The sequence below is a fragment of the Remersonia thermophila genome, chromosome 5 (genome assembly GCF_042764415.1).
Source record: "Remersonia thermophila strain ATCC 22073 chromosome 5, whole genome shotgun sequence".
Lineage (NCBI taxonomy): Eukaryota > Fungi > Ascomycota > Sordariomycetes > Sordariales > Chaetomiaceae > Remersonia > Remersonia thermophila.
The window spans coordinates 2,199,110-2,221,620 of record NC_092221.1 but is presented as its reverse complement, the minus strand read 5'-3'; the positions used below and the strand labels follow the sequence as shown (position 1 = coordinate 2,221,620).

General features: G+C 60.2%; 8 protein-coding genes across 8 annotated transcripts; 5 read left to right on the top strand and 3 right to left on the bottom strand.

Moving 5' to 3' along the window:
* Positions 1 to 2,543: 2,543 nt before the first annotated feature.
* Positions 2,544 to 5,443, bottom strand: VTJ83DRAFT_5833 (uncharacterized protein; the record flags this gene model as incomplete). The annotated part of the gene is made up of 3 exons (XM_071012477.1): positions 2,544 to 3,565; positions 3,656 to 5,272; positions 5,353 to 5,443. The coding sequence occupies 3 exons, from the start codon at positions 5,441 to 5,443 to the stop codon at positions 2,544 to 2,546; spliced, it is 2,730 nt and encodes a 909-aa protein (XP_070865208.1).
* A 1,711-nt stretch (positions 5,444 to 7,154) lies between these two features.
* On the top strand, positions 7,155 to 8,795 carry VTJ83DRAFT_5832 (uncharacterized protein; the record flags this gene model as incomplete). The annotated part of the gene is made up of 3 exons (XM_071012476.1): positions 7,155 to 7,431; positions 7,504 to 7,716; positions 7,798 to 8,795. 3 exons carry the CDS (start codon positions 7,155 to 7,157, stop codon positions 8,793 to 8,795), a joined length of 1,488 nt encoding a protein of 495 aa, XP_070865207.1.
* Positions 8,796 to 8,998: 203 nt separating this feature from the next.
* On the bottom strand, positions 8,999 to 9,494 carry VTJ83DRAFT_5831 (mitochondrial 37S ribosomal protein uS13m; the record flags this gene model as incomplete). Its single annotated transcript, XM_071012475.1, has 3 exons — positions 8,999 to 9,310; positions 9,383 to 9,427; positions 9,489 to 9,494. 3 exons carry the CDS (start codon positions 9,492 to 9,494, stop codon positions 8,999 to 9,001), a joined length of 363 nt encoding a protein of 120 aa, XP_070865206.1.
* Positions 9,495 to 9,815: 321 nt separating this feature from the next.
* On the top strand, positions 9,816 to 11,594 carry VTJ83DRAFT_5830 (uncharacterized protein; the record flags this gene model as incomplete). The annotated part of the gene is made up of 1 exon (XM_071012474.1): positions 9,816 to 11,594. One exon carries the CDS (start codon positions 9,816 to 9,818, stop codon positions 11,592 to 11,594), a length of 1,779 nt encoding a protein of 592 aa, XP_070865205.1.
* A 2,178-nt stretch (positions 11,595 to 13,772) lies between these two features.
* Positions 13,773 to 15,481, top strand: VTJ83DRAFT_5829 (uncharacterized protein; the record flags this gene model as incomplete). Its single annotated transcript, XM_071012472.1, has 3 exons — positions 13,773 to 13,796; positions 13,956 to 14,373; positions 14,517 to 15,481. 3 exons carry the CDS (start codon positions 13,773 to 13,775, stop codon positions 15,479 to 15,481), a joined length of 1,407 nt encoding a protein of 468 aa, XP_070865204.1.
* Positions 15,482 to 15,802: 321 nt separating this feature from the next.
* Positions 15,803 to 16,684, bottom strand: VTJ83DRAFT_5828 (uncharacterized protein; the record flags this gene model as incomplete). The annotated part of the gene is made up of 1 exon (XM_071012471.1): positions 15,803 to 16,684. One exon carries the CDS (start codon positions 16,682 to 16,684, stop codon positions 15,803 to 15,805), a length of 882 nt encoding a protein of 293 aa, XP_070865203.1.
* Positions 16,685 to 17,474: 790 nt separating this feature from the next.
* VTJ83DRAFT_5827 (uncharacterized protein) lies at positions 17,475 to 18,340 on the top strand (the record flags this gene model as incomplete). The annotated part of the gene is made up of 5 exons (XM_071012470.1): positions 17,475 to 17,541; positions 17,647 to 17,654; positions 17,724 to 18,094; positions 18,177 to 18,241; positions 18,303 to 18,340. 5 exons carry the CDS (start codon positions 17,475 to 17,477, stop codon positions 18,338 to 18,340), a joined length of 549 nt encoding a protein of 182 aa, XP_070865202.1.
* Positions 18,341 to 20,852: 2,512 nt separating this feature from the next.
* VTJ83DRAFT_5826 (uncharacterized protein) lies at positions 20,853 to 21,809 on the top strand (the record flags this gene model as incomplete). The annotated part of the gene is made up of 1 exon (XM_071012469.1): positions 20,853 to 21,809. One exon carries the CDS (start codon positions 20,853 to 20,855, stop codon positions 21,807 to 21,809), a length of 957 nt encoding a protein of 318 aa, XP_070865201.1.
* Between the last annotated feature and the right edge of the window lie 702 nt (positions 21,810 to 22,511).

Sequence of the window (22,511 nt, the reverse complement as noted above, 5' to 3'; positions counted from 1 at the left end):
TTGCTGAAACCTTGAAACCGAGCGGCGTTGCCGTATCATCATCAGCGAGCTCAGCCTAGCAGAAGTGTTTCTTTTTTTTTCTTTTTTTCTATTTTTTCTTTTTCCCTTTTTTTTTTCCTTGTTGTTTTTCTTTCCCTTCTGTCCTCCTGAAGCGGCCGGATCCGCGAGGACGATTGTACTGCATACGCGGCGCTGCTGTGCCACAAAGACACAACACAACCAAGCGCTGTACCTCCCGTGCGCTGGGATGGACGCCGGCAGTCAGCGAGACATGGCTTCAGGGGGGGGAGGGGGGGTTCCATGCCGGGAGAGAAGGCGGTAGATGCTACCTGGGCGCGTCTGGTACTGCATCGGCTGCTGAACGTCCAGTGTTCACCCGAACCGCCCAAAGGCCAGCCCAGCCCGCCTATGAATAGTAGCATCCAAACAAACAAACCAAAAAAAAAAAAAAAAAAAAAAAATAATAATTCCCGATGACACCTGCGGGCGCAATTTCCGCCCGTGTCTTAGCCCGATTCCTTTCTGTGCCTTGTAAGGAGCGCAACAGCGACCGGAAAAAAAACACAAAATACGTTGTACATATCAGCAGCACAAGTTCCCCGCCAGTGCTTCTTGTGCAAGTGCATTTGTTGTCTTGGTTGTGGCATGCCATGGTCATGTCCTGTCATGTCATGTCATATCATATCATATCATGCGTGCCGTCGTCCATCACTGCAGTGCTGCGTTGCCCCGTTGGGCCCCCAAATACCAACGAAGGGAGAATAGATAATGACAGGATACCCTCTCAGCAGCCTAGCAAGGTCATGATAGATTGCCTTCCCTCCAGCTTTGCCTATCTGTTTGGGGGAAGGGGGGGGGGGGGGGGGTGGGGTGGATAACCTCATCCCACGCAAACGCATTGCGCACAAAACCAGCCCGATAGCCTCGTGCGCGTGCACATACACATACACACACACACACACACACGGACAACATCTGACCTCTCACAGCGGGCTATCTGTCTTTTCTTCCCCCCCACCTCCTCACCTGGTTCTCCAAGATCTTTGTTGATGACGAGAGAGAAGAGGGAAGGCTCACGAGAGGCGCTGAAAAGGAGGGCGATTCATATCCCGCCGTTTCCATGGTTGCCCTTCTGAGCTGCTGCTGCAGTCTTGGGACTCCAAAGGGTCGGGTTCCCCCCTCCACCCCCCTCCCCCTCAAGCCAGCCAGAGAAGACAAAAATATACATCTATATCAACATGCCTAGTTGCAACATGGCTTCCCTCCCTCGGCCCACGTGCCATGTGAGGAGAGGAGAGGACGGGTTGACCTGGTGAGAAGGGGTGTTCTCCCGGGAACCTTGGACCATCATCCTGCATCATGCCACCATTGCTGATCGCGCCCACGCCGCGCCGCCGCGGGGGGGGGGGGGGGGGGGTTAGGGTAGGGTAGGGAGGGGGGACGGTGAGCTCGAAGCACTCACGTCGAATCCCCGACCGGGCCGGTCTTTGGATCGTGGCTATGCTCCAGGCGTTGATTGCGCTCGGTGTCTCCCTCGGGATGGGCTCTACCGTAGAGAGAAGGAGGCGCGCTGGGGAGGGAATCAAAGCCGTCCCGCATCCAGGAAGCAGTGGAACCGAGGCTTCGCGAAGCGGTGAAAGCGCTGGAGGACGAGGGGGGGTTTGGTATCAAGGGCCGTCTTGCTCGCCTCCGTCGTTATCGCATCTCGCGATGCCGGTGCTGGATGATGGCGCATCTCCTTGAATGGACAGGCGAGTGGACGTTGGAAAAAAGTAAAGAGAAACCAAGTATGTGCCCAAGCCCAGACCGAATGCCGGAGGATGAGGTACCTAACTGGCGAGCCGTGCTGAAAAGGAGTGGTCGGCATGCCTTTCATGAGCCCATGTCTCCGTCTCATGTTTCCCGACATGCCCTCGGCGCAGGCACAGACGTCCCAAAGATGGAATCCCATGAGCACTGGGTTGTCTATACCTAGACGCATGGGGGGAGAGAGAGAGAGAGAGAGAGAGAGAGAGAGAGAAAAGAACCGTCCGTGCAGAGTCAGAAACCATTCCAAAAGCAATGGTATCCTCCCGAGGTCCTCGAATAGGGATGGTGGAGAGTTAGGCAGAGTGCCAAACCGTACATGACAATTGCTTGACCAGCATAGATGCTTAAAAAAAGGAAGTCGAGGAAACCTCCGTGATTCCAACCGCTCCAGTCACTTCTGTACTTCCATCTCCCAGCCTCTGTCTCTGTGTCGGTACGAGACTCATGACGGACTTGTCCTGCCTGCCTTTTTTTCTTCGGCGGCTCCTTGTCTCTCATCGAGACCCGAGCCGCCTTCAAACCCATCATACCTTCACATCCGCATCATCATACGGTCCCAACGAGACATTCAGGATCGCTGTGCCATGTTGACAAAACAGTAGCCAAAGATTTGTGTTTGTTCATTCATTCCTAAGAGGTATCAATCACCCGCCCGCGCAGCAGCAACTACTCCAACAACAACAACAACGACAGCACGACCGACTCCATACCAAAAACTCGCAACAAGACCATCGCTAATAATCCATAGGAGCATCCACCAGCGTAACTCCGTGCTGCACATGCGGTGGCTGCTGCTGTTGCTGCTGCTGCTGCTGCTGCTGCTGATCCTGAGAGATGCTTCCCGAATGCTGATGGTGCGGCGGGGTCTGCGTTCCTGCCCTCGCGACGACCGGCGTCACCCTCCTCCCCGACGAGAACCGGGCACCGCTCCGTCCGAGGCTGTTGCGCTTCTCGACCCTGCCGTCTTGGTCACCTGCTACCTTGGCGAGCTGCGGGTCCGCCGCGGCAGCGGTCATGGCGGGGATGCCGTTCATGATAAAGTTGCCGTCCGAGGGATGGCTCAGGCCGCCCGCTCCCGCCGCGTCCGCGTCGGCGGGAACTTCGAGGCTGGCGCGCTTGGGGACCAGGGCGGGGCCGAAGCTCTGACGCTTGCTGGTCGGGCTGGAGACGCCGGCGGGCGTGGCGATGGGGAAGCGGGTCTCGGGCCCGCCGACGCTTCGGTCGCGGCGGTGGGTGGAGGCGCGCGGGCTGGGGGCGGGCGAGGTGGCGCGGCTGCGGCTGCCGCTGGCCTTCTCGATGAGGGCGCGGTTGCGCTCCTCCATGTGGGCCTTGCGGTTGCTTTCGTCGGTGGAGATGGCGCGGGGCCGGTTCTGCGGGCCCTTGACGGAGCCCGACGAGTTCATGGTGGACAGGCGCTTGAGCTCGTCAAAGATGGCGTCCTTGTGGGCGAAGAGGTCGCGCACGAGGCGGTAGGCGTGCTTTTCCTCCATGGTGAGCGAGGTTTCGGTGCGGGGGCGTAGGATGCAAGGGGCCAGCGTTGCCGCCAGCTTGGCGATGTACTCCTCGTCGGCCGACGTGAGATCGATCAGGCGCGTGAAGTGGTTCATGCAGGCGTCGAGCGTGGCAATGTTGGTGAGGCGCAGCTGGGAGAGCGTTTGTTGAAGGGCAGGGATGCGCGCGGCGTCGCCTTCGCCCGTGGCCGGGGTGGTGTAGATGGTGCGGATGATTTCGTAGACGTGCGACGATACGAGCGAGTCTGGGAGGAGCGTTAGCAAGGGCCGATATTCCATCAAGCGCAAGCTTCGGGCGAAGGGGGAGGGGGGGGAAGCCGATGGCCCCCGCATACCTGGAAGCTCGAGCAGGTACAGCTTGAGCAAGCTCGCAACGGTGGGGATGTCAAACTCGGCAAAGGCCTCGAGGGCCGGCGGCTTCCCGTTGTTGACCTTGGCACGCAGCTTGTGGGTTTGCGAGAGCGGGACGTCGACCAGCCACACGCCCCTCCGGGCCTCGTCGCCCTCGAGGTCGGGGTAGTGGTGATCCAGATACGTCAGGAGCGTCGTGATGATGATGGGGACGCGCTTCCGGTCGGCGCGGGCGCGGGCCTCGAGGTCGACGCCAAAGGTCTGATCGTCCACCTTGTTGTAGTAGTTCTCGTACGTCACCACCTTTGGCGCGAAGCTGCCGGTGCGGTAGTTCTCGAGGAGGTAGCGCAGGTCGCCGAGCGGCTGCACCGTCTCCTGGTAGAGCATCATCTTGTCGACGGTGGACTGCAGGCTGGGGATCACGTTGCTGATGGTCCCGGAGAAGTCGAGGATGACCGTCTTGATGGCCTTGAGCCGGTCCAGCTCGCAGCGCTCGAGGAACTTGAGGTGCGCAAAGATGGCCTCCTCCAGGTCGCAGCGCAGCTCGTCCAGCTTCTGGACGCCCGCCTTGTAGCGGTCGTCGGCTTCCCGGGCCTCGCGGCGCAGGCGCTCGGCGGGGGTCTCGTTGGGCCGCGACGTGTTGAGGACGTCCCACCGGGCGAGGTACTCGGTGACGGTGCCGACGACGGGGGAGTCGGAGCCGTCGGAGCCGCCCACGGGGATCGAAAAGGTGCGCCCGAGGGCCTTCTTGTCGGGGACGCCGGCCGTTTCGAAGGCCTTGGGCCGCCACTGGTAGAAGAGCTTGGAGCTGTTGGCGAACGTGTTGCCGACGTTGCCGACGAGGCGCAAGAAGCCGTGGGTGACGAGGTCCTGGCCGATGCGCTCGGCCTGGCTCACGCTCGTGCTGCCCATGTGCTGCTGGATGAACTCGACGATGTCGCAGCCGGCCGAGGTGTTCTGGTAGGTGCCGAGGATGGGGACCTTGTGCTCGCCCATCTGGATGGTTGCGAGCATTTGCGAGAGCATCTTCTTGACCTCCTCCGGGGCGTACAGCGTGTCGCCGATCTCGAGCGGCTCCTCCTCCTCGGCCGCCTCCTGCTCCACCTTGATCTCGGGGATGTTTTGGCGCTGCGACGGGCTGCCGTCGGGGTCCTGGAAGGCGAGCTTGTTCTCCTCTTCGAGGTCTTCGACGAGGCGGCACTTGTTGAAGTAGTTGCTCCGGAGCTTCTTGACGGCTTCGAGCTGGCGGTCGTGGGCCTTGACGCGGGTCTGGAGCTCCTCGTACGAGTCCTGGATGCGGGCCTCGTGGGCGTCGCACCAGCGCGAGAAGGGATTCACCACCAGGTCGCGGATGTTTTGGGCGATCTTTTTGTGGTTCTTGGCGGCGTCTTCCATCTCGGTGCGCACGCCTTCGTAGGCTTTCCGCACGCTGGCTCCATCGTCGCGGCCGAACCCTCCTTGGATCTTGTCTACCGCGGGGGCGATCTCGGCGAGTCGTTGTCCGTATTGCTCCTCGGCTTCGGCGCGCATCCGGGCGATGGTCAGGACTTGGCGGTTCTCGACGACGCCTTGCTGTAGCTTGCCAAACAGGACGCCGAGTCCTGGAGGAGGGGGGGGGAGGGGGCTGTCAGTTGCGCTGCCGCGAAGCTGGGTCCGGAAGCCGGCTACAAGACGGGCTCACCTGCGGCGTAGTCGTTGGACCAGAAAGAGTCTGCGAAGGTCGGCATCTTGGGCGGTGGGAGGGTGCCGGCCGGGCGCTGCGTCGTTGACATTGACCTTTTTTGTTCTTGTCCTGTTTTTTTTCCTTCTTTTTTGATGCGACAGCGGGCGTCAAGAAGCGATCCGATGCGATCAGAGAGTGGCTCTCGTCAAAGTCTCTGAGCAGCGCCGGATGCGGTGCAGTTGGAAATGCAATGGCGGTTAAGACTGGGGCTGTCGCGAAGAGGAGGAGTTGGGGGGGTTTGAGGCTGAGGCTGAAGTTGGATCTTGGCCCTCGCGGGGCGTTGGTGGTGAAGTCGAGCCTGGTTAGCGAGTTGAGCAAAGCGGGAACAAGTCGAGGGCGCTGGATCGAGTCGGAGGCCTCGGCGCCGAGCGATGCGTGATGCAGATGCTGTACCGTACGGTACGGTGCAGAACCGCTGCTTGAGCGAAGGGAAAGCAGGTGAAACAGTCGATGGGAGCGAACAAAGGATTGATACAATGCAGGGCGCAAACGGAGCCAGGAGGCCGAGCTTTGAAGGATGACAAAGCGAGGCGTGGTCCGGTCCCCTGCGCTCGGTTCGTGGCTGAAGATGTCAGTCTAATGCACCGCTCAGGGATTGGGCGCCGTTTGGGCTGAGGCGCCTGCCCTGGGCCTCTCGTATCTCTGGTGCCTCGCGTGCCTCTCGGCGGCCCATCAGCCCCTTCGCCTTCCTCGCCTCCCCATGCATGCGCCGTCAGCTTTGGCCGTGGATCCCTGGGAATGGATTTTCCGGGGCGCCATCGCTCCGGCCGGGCCTCGCTCACCGTCCCGCCTTGGCGCATGGGCTTCGTACCGTTTCGTGGGTACGCTGACGCTTGCAACGCGGGGTGGGGGTTGGATGCACCGCCAGCTGGAAAAGGCGGCCTTGACGGCTCCGTCCGTCTGTCTCCTCGGCTTCGACCTGGGAGGACACGAGCGAGATTCACTCCCAAGTTTTGCGTTGGCTTCTTTGACCGGCTGCTCAGTATTCTTCAACGGGCCCGGCCAACGTGCGTTCGGCCGAAAGGATCTTGACGGGCTGAACCCCCCAGGCCATGTGGGAGGTGAAACATGACGTAACGGTGAATTCGGTTCTCTCTCTGTCTCGGAGGGGCTGTCACGAATAAATTACCAGGGCGGCGGTACCGTCATTACGTCAAGCCAGAGAGGCCCACAAGCACGGCCAGACGGGAGAGAGCATTAGCACGGCACAGTGCAACGGCAGCGGCCTGAGTGAGTTGGTTTGTTCATACCGAATGGCTGGACCGTCAGGGGGGGCGGCGTGGGAAGCTGCCGTGAAACATATCAACATGCCAATCATGGCTTCATCTACTATTATAGGTACCGACTTTCATGTTGGCACTCCTTACCTCAGGTACCTAGGTAGGCAGGGTTGGAGGCTCTTGATTAACGATCAACAACAGACGGAGGTACCTAGTTGCTTGTATGTATGTACTGCGTACGCCGTAATAGTGTGCTGCTTGTGCCCTGTCGCAACGAAACATGGGCAGCGCCCCAGGCCCAGGAAGGCAAGTGGGCTGTAACGATGGTACCAGACCCCTGATACCTACCAGTTACGCCAGGACTGATACCATTCACCGATGTGTACATAGTACGTACATACGCTGCATCCCAACCCTTCATAGGCTACGCGTACCCCATCTTCATCCATCAACGCCCTCCAGGACCAGGCCGGCTTGCTTCTTTCCAAGCACGTAATAGAGGGAAATTCTGTCAAGCATTGCCTCGAATCTTTGACTCTCATGAAAACCACCCCATCGCTCCTTGAGGCGGCGGCCTCGATGCGAGGTCGAGGAGAGGGCCAAAAAGGCGGTCTCGAGCGTGACGAAGCCCGAGCGAGTCGCCGACCTGCCCGCCCAGCCATCATGGCTTGGTCCTTGCTGATTCCCCTGCTCATGTTCGTTGCCTGTGTCCGGTGGTTCGCTTCTCCAGCGTGTGCCGGCCGCCATGTTGGACCAAATCGTCCGAGAAGCCTCGAGGAGCGGGCCAAACGCATCTTGAGCCACACCCCTTTAATTGGTACTAAGTCAATACACCATGGGTGGTTCCTCGATTCCTACGACGCCATGTCCTGCTAACCGACCCCGACAGATGGGCACAACGATCTGGCCATTTTCATCCGCGCGTATTATAACAACCACATCCACAACGAATCCTTCAGCAAGCCCTTTGCCCAAGGAGGCTTGCTCGGCCATGTCGACATCCCCCGCCTCAGGGCCGGCCTGAGCGGCGGCGCCTTTTGGAGCGTCTTCTGGCCCTGCCCGGAGAACGGAACGGATTACTCGGACGAGAACTACCACTCCGGTAAAGACATGCCGACCCTCTCCCACACCCTCCACCCTCCCCCGTTCTCTCCCGGGGTCTAACCGCTACCTGCCCCCACAGGCGTCCGGTCTACCTTTCAGCAGATCGACCTCCTCGCCCGCCTCCGCGCCTCTTACCCCTCCCTCTTCTCCCCGCCCACCCTCGCCGCCGACGAGGCCCTCCACAACTTCCACCACCACCAGCGCCAGCTCATCTCCCCGCTCGGCATCGAAGGCCTTCACCAGATCGGCAACTCGCCCGCCGTCCTGCGCCAGTTCCACGCCCTCGGCGTCCGCTACGCCACGCTCACCCACAACTGCGGCAACCGCTTCGCCGACGCCGCGCTCTGGGAGCGGCCGCTGCGGCGGGCGCCGCCCGTCTGGCGCGGCGTGAGCCCCGCCGGCCGCCGGCTCGTGCGCGAGATGAACCGGCTGGGGATGATGGTGGATTTGTCGCACACGAGCGTCGAGACCATGCTGGACGTTCTCGGCGCGGGGAAGGCGGTGGACGGGACCCAGGACGAGCCCTGGGAGGGCAGCCGGGCGCCCGTCATCTTCAGCCACTCGAGCGCGTACGCGGTGTGCCCGCACCCGAGGAACGTCCCGGACGAGGTGCTGGACGCGGTGGCCGAGAGGCAGGGCCTGGTCATGGTCAACTTCAACCCCGAGTTCATCTCCTGCGTCGCGGCCCCCGGCAGGGAAGACGGGCTGCCCGCGTTTTACCCCGCCAACGCGACGCTGCAGCAGGTGGTCCGGCACATCATGCACATCGGCGACAGGATCGGGTACGAGCACGTCGGGCTCGGGAGCGACTTTGACGGCATCGAGACAACGCCAAGGGGCCTGGAGGACGTCTCCAAGTTCCCGGACCTCGTGGCGGAGCTGCTGCGGCAGGGCGTGAGCGACGAGGATGCGGCCAAGGTGGTGGGAGGGAACCTGCTGCGGGTGTGGAAGGAGGTCGAGGCGGTTGCGCGGGAGATGCAGCGCGCCGGGGAGCCGCCCCTCGAGGATGACCTCCCTCCGTTGCCCTCGGCCGAGTCCCATGGGCCAAGGACGGGCCTCGGAGCGCTGAGCGAGTAGGGTAGTACCGGGTATAGGGAGGGACCGGGAAGACCCGAGGGCGAGAGGGTATATCGTCAGGAACGGCAGGCGGTTTCTTTGTTTCGCCCTGTATCTATGTCCCGGATTGTACAGATAAATACACCCTGGTGCGCCCCATGGCGGGTCCCAGTCGCAGACGCCTTCTCTCCTGTTCGCCAACGCCTTCTCTTCCCCCTCCCTCCTTAGGCTATCCGTTCTACCCTGTTGAGCTTCTTGGCCGTCTCGATCTGGTTCTTTGTCCGCTGGCCGCGCACCGGGAGGCCCATGGCGTGCCGCCTGCCGCGGTACGTGCCCATGTCACGGAGCCGCTTGATGTTCTCCTGGACGAGCCTCCTCGCGTCGTTCTCGATGGTCATGGTCGACAGCTCGGCGGTCAGGGCCGTGATGGTCTTGGGCGGCAGGCTGCCGATCTTGGTGCGGGGATGGATGCAGTGCTTGGCCAGGATGCGCGCCGACGTCTGCGGCCCGAGCCCGTAGAAGGACTCGAGGGCTTTCTGCGGGGACGAGGTGAATACCATCTTTCATAGCAAGCGCAGCAGGGGAGGGTGCATCGAGGGCGGGCGAACCTTGACGAGTTTCTGCTCGTGGAAGCTGACGCCAAAGATGATCGCCTGGTGGCCGGGTTAGCAGCGGTCAACAACGCAGCAACATGCGAGGGGGGGCGGCACGTACTACCATCGTGTGTCGGTTGTGGCTGAACTCCTCAGCCAGGGATCGCCTCGAGGCCGGCTTTCATGGACAGTCGCTGCGATCAAACGGACGCCGACATCAAATCCAATCGATCCATCGCCCGCGCTCGAGCGGCTTGGCCAAGAGAAAACGGGTTTGCGATAAGGCCCGATAACGGCGCTTGCCGGGCGGGTCCCAGCTGCCCGCCACCTGGCCGCATTTCGCTCGTACCAAATGCCTCTCTTCTCATGAGACAATCTCAACCGCTCACGCATCCAACACAACACACACACTAGGGCACGGGAGCCAAACCATGACAAGCCGCGAGACATGAGCCCCTTGGAGACGCGGCCGGAACGGCCATTGCCCTACTCGGACGAGTTCTCGTCGGTGGAGGATTACGTGGACCAGCTGCTTTTCTTTGCGGCCGAGTCGGATTTGTTTCGCTTCCTCTGCGGCGGCGTTCACATTCTGGATTTCTTCACCACGGAGCCCGGGCTGTTCGTCGCCGCGGTCCCGACAGAATGGCAGGAATTTCTCTTGAAGACGGAGCCCATGGCGTTCCTGGACTTCCTGATGCGCGATGACCTGGCCTCGGCAGCCGCCGGACCGTGCCCGCCCCCCGAGTCGCTCCTCCGGTACGTCAAGGACATCAGGAGGTTTTCTCTCCGTCGCTCGTTTTGTCCGAGCCGGCCGAGGCTGCCGGTTCTGCCGCGCCATGTGGCGCTCGGCATGAAGACCAAAAAGGTCCACGAGGTGACCCACTTTGCGGGATACATCGACCGGCTCGCCGAGGACATCGCCCGGGCCACGGGCGTCGCGTTTACCCACTTTGTCGACTTTGGGAGCGGGCAAAACTACCTGGGGAGGACCCTGGCCAGCCCCCCGTACAACAAGCACATCGTGGGCGTTGAGAGCAAAGAGGCCAACATGATGGGCGCCAAGAACCTAGACATCCTGTCCGGCCTGGCCGAAGGGGCGAAGCGCGTGCGGAACAAGAAGATGTTCCACCAGATCCTCGAGGCCGTGGACCCGTCTCTGCACAACGACGAGGAGGCTCTGAAGAAGGCGGCCAAGGAGCTCGGCTTCTCCGACGAGGACATCGCCACCATCGACCTGCGGCCTCGGAAGGAGCTGGAGACCACGTACGTTGTCGAGGAAGGGAAGGGCAGCATCGAGTACGTTGTCGGGCGTCTCGAGCACGCCGATCTCACGCCGGTAATTTCTCAGCTGCGCGGCCACGAGGGCCGAACCCGGCAAGACGACCTCAGCATGATGGCCATCTCCATCCACTCGTGCGGGAACCTGTCGCATTACGGCATCCGCTCCTTGGTCTCGAACCCGTGCATCCGAGCCGTGGCCATCGTCGGCTGCTGCTACAACCTCCTGACGGAGAAGCTGGGCCCTCCGACGTACAAGCCGCCTTTCAGCCGGCCGACTCTCCAGCCCCTCAACGGACGCGTCGTCCGAGAGTCGGAGCGCCGAGACCCCCAGGGCTTCCCCATGAGCGAGCGGCTGTCGACGTACGGCGGCGAGGGCATCCGGCTCAACGTCACGGCCCGCATGATGGCATGCCAAGCGCCGCAGAACTGGAGCGACGAGGAGAGCGACGCCTTTTTCACTCGGCACTTCTACCGCGCCGTCCTGCAAAAGATCTTCCTCGACAGGGGCGTCATCTCCAAGATCTTTCACGGCCAAGAAGTCGACAAGGAAACGCCCTTCAACTCGAGCACCAGCCCGGTGGTGATTGGGTCCCTGAGGAAGAAGTGCTACTCCTCCTTCAGGGAGTACGTGCGCGGCGCCATCGCGAAGCTGACCACCAACGCCGACTTTGTCCAATACGCCCAGGTCGTCCGGGAGAAGCTAGGCGACATCACGGACGAGGAGATTGCTCGGTACGAGGAGGCGTTCCGGCACCGGAAGCGGGAGCTGAGCGCCGTTTGGAGCCTGATGGCGTTCAGCGCCTGCGTTGTCGAATCCCTGATCGTGACAGACCGGTGGCTGTTCCTCCGCGAGCATCCCGACCTCGTCCAGGATTGCTGGGTCGAGACCGTGTTCGACTATCGCGAGAGCCCCCGGAACCTGGTGGTGGTCGGCATCAAGAAATGAGGCGTCCAGCCCCTCGGGCTCGAGATCCGACCACGACGTTCTGTCCATGAAACCATGCCCAACCTTGTACAGCCGCAACTGTCTACTAGCGGCATGCATGCATGCATGCGACAAGTTCCCTCCCCGACCTCAGCAGAATCACGCTGGGGGAGGTTGCGGTATCTTGTCTGGTGTCATTCACCACCCAATGAGCTCGACCGTCGCAGGGCTGAGGCGATCTGCTCCCGCGCCGTCAAGCACACCTCCGCACCAGCTCACACCAGGATCTTCGCTGTGTTGCGGCACCCTTCCACCTGAAGCAGCCGCCATCCCGCGGAGGGTGGCACCCTCGATGACCACCATTATGCTCTGCTGCGCTCTCCAGGTAGATGAAGAAGCGCATCCAACGAAGATGAGCATTCTGCCCCCTCCCGCCAGAACCGCCCTCCGATGACAAAGTGACCCGGCCGTATTTGGTGACAGAAAGGGCACACATTCTTCAACCGAAGATCCCACTCGCCGGATTGCATCGTTACACCTCCGTTGGCTTTCCGGTAAGCTACGGCAACCATCAAGAACCTCCACGATGGGCATGATGGGGCACGATGTGGGGTGCGCTCCGAGCCAAGACCCGTCCCCGACGGCGGGATGCGACTGGCGCCGATCCCCCACTTCTCCGTGGCCGCCCCCCCCCCCCCCCCCTCCCTGTCCACAGTCCACAGCAGCGGCGCATGTTCCTCCTTGTGACGTTGCGGGGTGCTCTCCTTCGTTTGTCGGTCTGGGCCATTTGTGCTCTGGGCTTTGAGGAATCAGCAGCAGCATTGGCAACAGCAGCAGAGGGCAATTCTGGAGGTTGCTGCTCTCTTACAGAGTAAGGTCTTGTTCAGCAACGTTAGACCCCAGCTCCCTGCCACCTTCGCTGGACCGTACTGCATTACTGTGTAGTAGTACCTAGCTATGCACGTCGTCTGTGTGTGTCGCACCCCCACGTCCCGGTCTCACCCATTGCCCGCGACAAGCGCCTCGCAGCCACCCGGATTCCAAGACGCCTCAATCCATCGAGCTGTCGGGCTGGTCATGCAAAGGATCATTCTGGGGCATGCTTCTGTGCGTCAAAAATCCTGACGGAGAGCTCCTTTTTGGCGCTCGTCGGATGGTGATAGCTGAGCCGTGAATGCCCTCCCACCATCGGAACCGTTCCCCCACCACTCGGCTTGACACGGACCAGTGGAGCGGTGGTGTCAAGGTTGGCTCGCTGATCCGATCCCACATCCGCCCGAAGAAAAGCGAGTCGACCATCCCCTATCTCCAAACACCTCTACGGTACGGATTCTGGAGCCCATCACAGTGCTTTCCCTTATCTCCTTCACCATTACCTATTCGAATTACCAGGCAAAGCCTCTGTTTTACGGCCCACATTATGATCAAGATGTCAGCTCTGAATTCCGAAGCTCTGGAATGGTCTTCCGGGCGCATAGTTGCGTCACCGAAGATTGACACACCTTATGTACTCCCCCCCCCCTTTGGTCTGCGGCTATTCGAGGAGATGCGCTCGTTCCGCAAACCGCCCACCTTGCACTGTAGCCCGGTAGCCGTTAGAACCAACAACGTTCACGCAGCCAACCCGTTCCCCATGGAAGTCACATACGAACGTAGACGCCGGGTCCTTGGATAATTTTCCATTAGGTCCGTCAGGTACCTTGCTATTGCATCCTGGCGCGTCCCGATTCCGGAGTACCTAGGCCTGATTAGCTTGAAAGACAGGATTCTCGTTGGCTTGGCAAGAGATATGCTCCCCCCTGTAAGTGTGGCTTATTAGTCGCCGCTAACTACTCTGCTTGACGAGCCTCGTCTTTTGACTCACGGCCTACCTACTTCTTCCCGACTGTCCACCATTCGAATCCGCTTCTCATTTGTTGTCCATCAGGCGGGGTCAAACAAAGACCGACAGCGAAAAGACTCGGTGTCCTATCTGATACCGCATATCCCGCTGCGAGAGACATCCCGGACAAAGACCGAAGAGAAGGTCCGGCGGGATTCGAGTCAATCCTCGCTCTTCTTCGTCCTCAAAGCCCCCCTCTAACACCGGTTCACCGCTCACCGGCCGGACACCTGCATGAGATATATCTAAATACATTCCCAAGCTCACCGAAGAAGGCCTCCGGGGCTACGGTCCCCCCCCTCTCTTTTGTGTGGACAATGCATGCACAAATCTCGTTCCTGGTGAGTTGCGCTGCTACGACCTGGGGCACCTAGGTCCTTTCGTTTGGCGGGTAACAATGAGCGTCGCTACGCAAGGACCCGACGATCCACGTCACAGACCAAACCAACCTCTGGGTCCAAGATGCCTGTCCTCGGGGCCTGGCTGACCCTGTTGAGCAGGAGGGCACTCTAAGCCTCATCCACATCCCCCTGGACTTGTATCCCAGCTTGCTGCAGCCCATTCTCAAAATCCTCCTTCCGCCCAGCCGGGACCCTTACCATCGGCGGCGCTCGAGCTCCTCCGCCTCCATCGCCAACGAGGAGCACCCTCCCCAGAATCACCACGGCGGCTTTCTCAACATCAGCGTCACGCCCATCGAGTGCTCCATCGTTTGCGATGCGGCTTGGGCTGAGACCGTCTTCCGGCCCGCCCTCGCGCGGCTCCCTCGCGATCAGTCTCGGATGGTCGCCATCTCAGGAGACACGTACGCCGTCTTGAACGTGTACGGCACCGGCATGGACGCCGGGTCGCGCGTTGCGGATCTAACCTCGCCGTTGGCGCTGGCTGGCATCCCCATCTTCTTCATCACCACGTACTGTAAGTCGCATCCCAAGCCCCCCCCTTGTCGACGAACCTGTCCCTCCACGTTCGCACCCCCCAAAGGTGGGGGGGAAGAGAGATGAAAAAGACGGCGGACCTTGGCTGCGTCCAGGAACAACGCGTTAACCCGTGCCTCCAAGATTCCGACTACATCCTCGTCCCCGTCAAAGCCCGCCAGGCCGTCGTCAAGGCCCTCCTCGCGCAGGGCTTCGTCTTCTCCGGCGAGGACCACTCCCAGCTGATCTCCTCCCCCTCGGCCAGCTTCCACAACCTCCCCCTCGCCGCCGGGAACCCGCAGCCCCCCGCTCCCGCCCCGCCCTCGAGCATCGACGACCTCCAGCGCCGCACCTTCGCCCTCCTCCGCCGCCGCCGCGTCACCCCGCTCATCCACCCGGGCCTAACCCTGGTCCAATGCACCGGCGCCTCCGCGGACCCCACCGCCTCGGCGAACGGCGCCGAGGCGCTCTCCGGCGGCCGGCACCACCCCCACCATCAGCATCGGCACTCCTCCTCCACCTCCTCCTTCGGGCGCGCCGGCCGGCGGCCGTCGGCCCCGAGCTGGGTCGACACGGTCGACGCGCGTCTCTACGCGGCGCTGGTCGCCGCCCTGGCCGCGCAGCCCCGCTTCCTGAGCGTCACCCTCGCGCACGAGGACCCGCCGAGCTTGCTGATGGACCGGGCGCTGCTGCCTTTGTTTGGCGGCGCGGTGATGGCCGGCACGGCGGCGGCGGCGCTGGACGACGAGTATTACTACGTCGACTATACCGAGAGCGGGAGCCCTGGGGTGGGCTACGGGGGTCCGAGCGGCGGCGGCGGCGGCGGCGGCAGCAGCAGCAGCAGCAACAGTAGCAGCAGCGGGGGGCTGGTGCCCATCTTTTTGGACCTGACGGATCTGCCGTTTGAGGCGACGGGCATCGTTTCGGGGGTGGCGGGACGGCTGGTGAGAGAGATGCGTGGGGAGGAGGAGGACGTAGGTGCGATGGGGTGCGAGCTGTCGTACTTGTCGACGGCGAGGTCCGGCGCGGTGATTCTTTCGGCGGAGCAGGCGGCCAAGGCGATGGAGGCTTTGGAGCTGGTTTTGAAGAGGGAGGAGGAGGAGGTGTGAAGGGTGAAGGGTTCGTTAGGTGGAGGGAGGAGATACTTTTTTCTTGAGGATCGATGGGGATTGTTGGGTAGCTTGATGCGGGGTTGGTTCATCAAAAATTTGGAAAAGAAAAAAAGGGGGGGAGGGGGGTGGGAAGGTGCCCAAAATATGTAGAGGATAGCATCGCGCATCGCGCATGGCTTCCCGTAGATGCTCCTCGCCAACAAGACAGATCTCAACAGATCTTCCCACGGCTTCCCACGGCAAAATTGTGTGGAGGACGAAGACACGAGAGTTTAGTCTACCCTCCAGCTGCTACCGTAGAGAGGGTGCAGCAGGGCCTCACTTCCCGCCCTTCTTCTTCCCCCCGCCCGCAGCAGGGGCCTCCTCCTTGATCAACCCCGCCCTCACGAACGCGTCCCGCGCCGTCTGGTTGATGAGCGCAAACCTCCGGGGGCCCAGCTTCACCCCGCCGTACCAGCGCGTCACGACGACCATGGTGTCCCACAGGTCCATGAGCTGCATGAGATGCAGCAGGCGCCCGCCCGCCGCCGTCTCGCCGTCGTCGTCGCAGTCCTGGAAGCTCGTGCCGTGGGGGCCCCGGATGCGCCAGGCCGTGATGTTGTGCGTCGCGGCGCGGACCCGCTTGTCCGTGGCCAGCAGGTGGGCGAGGTACGAGGCGGCCTGGGCCGGCGACGTCACGGGGGCGCAGCGCGCGACGAAGACGGATTTGGACTCGGAAAAGACCTCCGAGAGGGTCCAGGGCGGCGGAGGGCCGAGGTGGCGGTCCGCCGCGTCCTGGTCTGGCGCGGCGCTGCGGCCGGGTTCTGCGCCGCCGGCGCCGCCGGCGTCCTCGTCTGCGGCGGCGGCGCCGGCGCCGTCTTGGAGCTCGGCGGCCGCGGCAAGCAGCTCTTGGACCTTTTCTATGGCGTCGAAGAGGCAGACCTGGCCCGGCTGGTAGACCTCGGACACGGCGTCTCGGAAGAGGACCAGATCGCGCGCTGCTGTCCCCCGCTTGCCCGAGGTGCCGGAGCTGTGGGTTCCGAGGAGGATGGGGGGCACATCGGGGTATGCGGGAGGGAATTGTAGACGCAGGGACGCCGTCTCCCCGGGCAGGGTCAAGATGAAGATGTCCCCGTCGGGGTCTGGAGCCGATCGGGCGAGGGTGTTGTCGCCATAGATGGAGTTGATGGCTTCTATCTCATCCGCGAGGGCGTCCGACATTTCCCGCTGTTGAATGACCAGAAGTGCTGGTGAGACAAAGGGGTTCTGATGTGAGTGAGCTCCTTGGTGCGTATTATGAGAGCTAAGGGGGGCGCGTTTGTCGGGTGCTCAAACTTTGGCAGAAGGCCGCTGAGCGAGGTGGGGCCGTTCTTGGAGGGGTTGAACGTGGAACGGAAGCGTAAATGACGTTCACTAAGACTGCCGCCATCTCTCAAGGTTTTGTAGACAACAATGTGAGCTTGGCACTTTGGAAGCCTCAGAATAAAGTGATTCCAAGCAACAAGGGGATTTTCGTTTATTTTGGCCGTCAACGAGTTGGTATCGGTTGACTTTGCTACTTCTCTCGAGCCAAGCTATCTCCCTAGTGTACCTACACTGTAAGAACAATACCTAACTTGGATCTTAGAACCCATTACACACAGTCCAGCGTCCCACCTCAGCCCTCAGCACGGGCATCTTAGGTAACGTTATCAGCCGAGGTTCCCGATAAGGCACAACCAGCGGCGTTTGGCGCCCTTTGTTGACCCACCCCACCGGCTCACTTACATTCTGTTCATTGTTTTACCTATTTGGGAATGGGATGCCATAGGTATACATCAAGGATTCTAAGGCGCATTCCATGTTCCCGCCGTACCTATTAGTCGTCAGGCTATGTTTAAGTAGCCGCGCCCCCACCCCTCGTATTTCCTCCTTTCTCCCAGCACTTCCCCCTCCCCCCCCCTATCCTCTGCATTTGACCTACAAGCTTTCCTCCTCGCAGTACTCCCCGCCACCCCCCAACCTAGGTACTATGGCTCCTGGACCCATCGGCGACAGCGTGCAAAGCGACGATGGCGTTCACAGTGCTTTCTTTTATGGTAAGTCAATGATATAGCATCGCTGGGGGCGTCCAGCTCCCGGGGCGTTGTTTGCAGTGCAAGCCCTCATTCAGAGCCAACAGCTGACCCCTCCATTACATTCAGGCACTTTGGTACGGCCAAACCTCATCTTGGCTCCAAACACTCCTGACAGCCAGCTTACCTTGCTCTCCGAATGTTAGATGGTGCCAGAGGTCTTCTACTCTGTATGCTACGGTACCAAGGATGTCCCCGAGGCCGTGGCCAAGCTCCACACCTTCCAACCTGCCATCCTGCACGGCTTCAGCCGGCGCCGCGTCAAGCACGCCGACTACCCTGGCATGGTCCCCGATGATGGCCACCACGTAATCGGCATCTTTGCCACGGGGCTCACCAACGCCAACATGGCCAAGTTGGATTACTTTGAGGGCAGCGAGTACGAACGCCGGGCCGTCAAGGTCCGCCTTCTAGAGAAAGTTGGAAATCTCAAGGACGGGGACCGCGTCGAGGGCGAAGAGAAGTCTGCACAGACCTACGTGTTTTTGCAGGAAAAGTTCCTCGAGGAGCAGGAATGGTATGTGCTTATCATGAGCAGCATCGACGTCTTGCTCCGCCACCCTTGGCCTGGTCCTCGGAGAGCTAACGCTGGTATCCAGGGACCTGGAAGAATTCCGCCGCGAAAAGCTAAAGTTCTGGACACGCGCCGGCCACATCTTTGATGGTGAGCGATCCTCTAGCAAACGCAAAGCCCGGCATCGCTGGTTTCTGACCCGCCCTTGCAGGTTGCGATCCAGATACGCCCGCGAAGGTGGTAGAGTAATCACCATGGAAGTTGCCTGATCAGTTGGAACAGAGTGGTGCCATGTGACGAGATCCCTGGGCGGATCGCGAATGGTGGTTCATTTCTGAGGGTAATTAGGTAGTTTGTAGGTGATCTGTAATCTGTTCGCCCTGTGTCCTTTTCCTGGCCAAATCATGTTCCACCACGAGCGAACAATGTCGACCTGACCATTGTCTCAGTTGGTTTCTTAGTAATGTAAGCCGCAACGCTTCGAGGGCAAAAGCCATTGTCAAGATGGTATCGGGCATGATGTCACCCCCCCTGTTCTCCGGAGAACGGCATCGCTTACGTTTCTGCAAAGATGCCTTCAAGCCCCTCGACTTGCTTTGCGCTTGACAACTTGAAGGCGGGTGATTGCTTTGGATGAAGCCTTTCTGCAGCTGGATAACCCGCAGCAATGGATAGCATCGTCGTATAGCTTGTGCTGCGGAAGGAACGCTGAAAACAAAGGATTGGAAACTATCAAGTGTTCTGCTAGTCTTTATCTCCATCAAACTTGAAGGTTGAAATAAGGTAGCCACCAGATAACGGGAGTTGTTTCACATCCCGAGACGACGCCGTGTCTGAAAAAGAGGCAGCCTGCCGGCCTCCGCGATACGGGGGTATCTCTCACTTCCTTTGGCCCGTTGATAACGTGGCCGTGTCTCGATGGAACCTTTGGGGGAACGAACGGTGACAGATACGTTCCAGAAGATGCGGACCCTGGGCCAACACGACGGTTTGCAAAACACGAGTCGCTTCGGAGATGGCATTGCTATAGTCTCTGTATTCCATCTTTTGCAGCGACGTGGATGTCTAGGTGGTTGCGTTCGATGATTTGGATGTGCATTCTCCTCAAGGTGACGTCGTCGAAAAGATGGCTCAAAGTTTGAAGATCGTTGGGAAGTTGGGGCTACTGAGATGAGATATGGCTTGGGACGGAGGTAAAAAGGTGAGGTGTTGAAAATGTCATATTGAAGCTGGTCTGCTAATACAATAACACAACCCCTTGGTAAGAACCAAAACCTCACTATATGGGAGAAGTAAACAAGGAGGAGTCGCCATAAGGATGGAGAGAGTGTGATGATGCTGATTCAGTCGCTCCCGGATCCGAGGACCCACCCACATCTTCCGTCCCGGGCGGGATCTTCAGTCCGGAGCATCGGCGGTTAAAGACCCACATAGCCCGAAGAAGAGCTGGGAGTAATGTGATTGGTTGGCAGCTGAAGATCGAAGCGAGCTAATCCTAAAGCAGAACTTCGTCTCACAGCTGATGAAAGCGCATCGCCAACAGGCCAACACGTTTCGCATCCTGAGAAGGCTCGCAAGCATGACACATTATTCTGTTGAACTCTCGAGGTCATCCACTCCGGTCACAGTTAGGTGCAGAATTGCAATGACTGTCGCCATAACTTCTGCGTGGGGGTCGGCCATCGTTGATGGAGCGACCGACCTGGTTATGGAATCCCGCAGTTCGGCATCGGACAAGCGAGACTCTCCATCAACCCACCCAGCATGGTCCGGGCTCGTTTGACAGTTTCGGGCTTCAACGGGCCACCTCCAGGGTCGGGTCTCGCAACAGATGGTCTGGGGCCAAGGGTCTAACCCCACACGAAACAGGCGGCGCAGTCGCACACATCCCGTCGGGTTCCTCCGCTGGTTGTTTGTCCCACCTTGGCGATGCTGCGAGGCTGGCAGATGTAAGATAGGCATCCGTGGCTTGCCAGAGATACAGTTGGAGGATACGAATCAAATAGAAATTTATATACAGCCCAGTTTTTATCCCTCGGGTCTTCTCGAGCTCGAGCTCCCGTTCTCATTCTTGCCGCCCGCTGAGGGGAACTCAAGGCCTTGACCCGTCTGTGGCCCCCTCCCCCCCCCCCCCCCGGTCATCTGACGACTAGGCCAGCCTTGCGGGCCTTGCTTCTGGTCAAACTTGGACCTTTCCCCCCTCGGCCCCAATCGTCGTTGATGGAGACGATCGTAAAACGGTCAGCCTGGAAGCAACCCCCCGAAACGTCTGCTGAAGCCACGTCTCATTCGCCGTGTCAGTGGACGCCTACAGACTCGTACAACCGTTGGGTCCAGACCATAGTTTACATCACTACGACTGACTGAAGCGCGCCTCACGCCGGTCCAGAATGCGGTCATCTGTCTGAAGCCATGGTCACTGAACACGATCCATCCCCCTTGCTCCCCATGTGGAGAAGGCAACCCGGCCGCCTGTGTCCGCTGGACTTGAAGATATAAAGAGAGCATTGGCTAGAGCTCCATCACCTCGACCTTGTCACTATCGCACTCATCTCATCAACCAGTCCAGTCCTTTTCTCATCTTCTTGCCTGGTGCAAGCTTCCTTTGTCTTGCCTTCTCTTCGTTCCTTTTCAGGTCCCCGTTTTGCAGTATTCTTTCCTTTCCCTAAATCATTTGTGTTTGAACGCTCCTTTTTGTCCTGCCGAGCCACTTTCGTGCCAGCCCAGTCTTAGTCTGACCTTACCGTGCCTTTTCCTCGAAATGGATTCCTTCAAGATGCTTCTGGTCCGGGCCTTCATCGCCGCGGGTGGTCTGGCCACTCTGACCACGGCTCATATGGAGCTGGCTAACCCTCCGCCCTTCCCCAAGGCGAGAACAGACAACAGCCCTGTCCAGGCATCCAACTTTCCTTGCCAGTTCAGCCCGGATCTGGCTCAGTACGACCGGAGCAATACGACCCCCATGCCCAAGGGTAAAACCCAAAAGATGAGCTTCAGAGGCGGTGCCAGCCACGGCGGCGGCTCCTGCCAGATTTCCATCACCTACGACGACCCGCCCACCAAGGACAGTGTCTGGAAGGTCATCCACTCCATTCAGGGTGGCTGCCCGGCCAGGAAGGGCGATGACCACATTGGAGGAGATCGGGACATGCTGGGCCCCGACACCTATGACTTCCAGATCCCTGACATCGTGCCCGAGGGCAACGCCACCCTGGCCTGGTCCTGGATCAACAGAATCGGCGGCGTGCCCGAGTTCTACATGAACTGCGCTCCCATCAGCATCGTTGGTGGCGGCGGCGACGAAGCCGCCCTCAACTCGCTGCCCGACATGTTCATTGCCAACCTCCCCGGCATCACCGACTGCGTGATTCCTTTTGGAACCGACCTGAAGTATCCCAACCCCGGTAGCTCGGTCGAGACGTGGGAGCAAGCAAAGCTCCTGGAGCCGACTTGCTCGTTCTACGTTGGCGGCAGCGCCGCGGCTCCTGCCTCCAAGCCCGCCGGCGAGAACGCCCCCGCTTCCGCGTCGGGCACCATGTCTGCCACCGCTGCCCCCTCTGGCACTGCGGCCCCTCCTGCCTCAGATGACGCCGCATATATGTCGGCGGTTGACCCGTCCAAGTCCTCCGGCACAGGTGATGCTGCCTGCGCCGGCGGCGTTGCTCAGCCCGCTGGAAGCTCGGTTCCCTACATTCGTGGCCGCCGCCCGGCTTTCTAAGGCCATTGCCATCGGTAACGCCCTCCTCGAAGCATCCCACGGGACCATGGTCTGGTGGTGGAGTCATTCGCTTCATGCAAAAGGGGCGGGCTTTTCATCATTGAACTTCGTGACACATGAATGGCATCCAATGCGCCGTCAAGGTCGAGTCAAGCTGACTGGGTCGATCTGACCAGAGGGCGCATCACAGGGTAGCTCAGCCCTGGGCCTATTCGCTCCTTTCACTCTCCATGCATTCCTTTTCGTTTTCTTGCGACATTCGTTTTTGGTGGGCTCATGGCAGCAAGGCTGCAGTTTCTTTCGATACGCTGCACTTGGAAAGACGGCGTTGGGGGGGGGGGGGGGGGGGAGGGAAAGAGAATCGGCTGGGAAGTCAGCAGGCTCTCTTCACATGGACATTCGTTTCTTGTAGTAGTGGTAGGTTGGATTGGGTGGGGCTGGAACACGGGTGGTTGGTAGGTAGCAAGCGGGCTCTCACGACCACCGCATTTCCGTTCTTTCAAGAAGAGAATTCTTGATTCGTTCTTCTCCAACTCGGTCATGTATGATTGTCATACAACGTCTATCAACAGTGTACAACGTGTGTCGCGATTTTCGTTGTGCGTCATGATTGTTAAGCCGATGGGCTTCTACTCTTCCAACACAAGGTAGGACATCCCATCCAGCAGCAGCTTGGAAGCTCTGTAAAGTGTGAGCAACCGG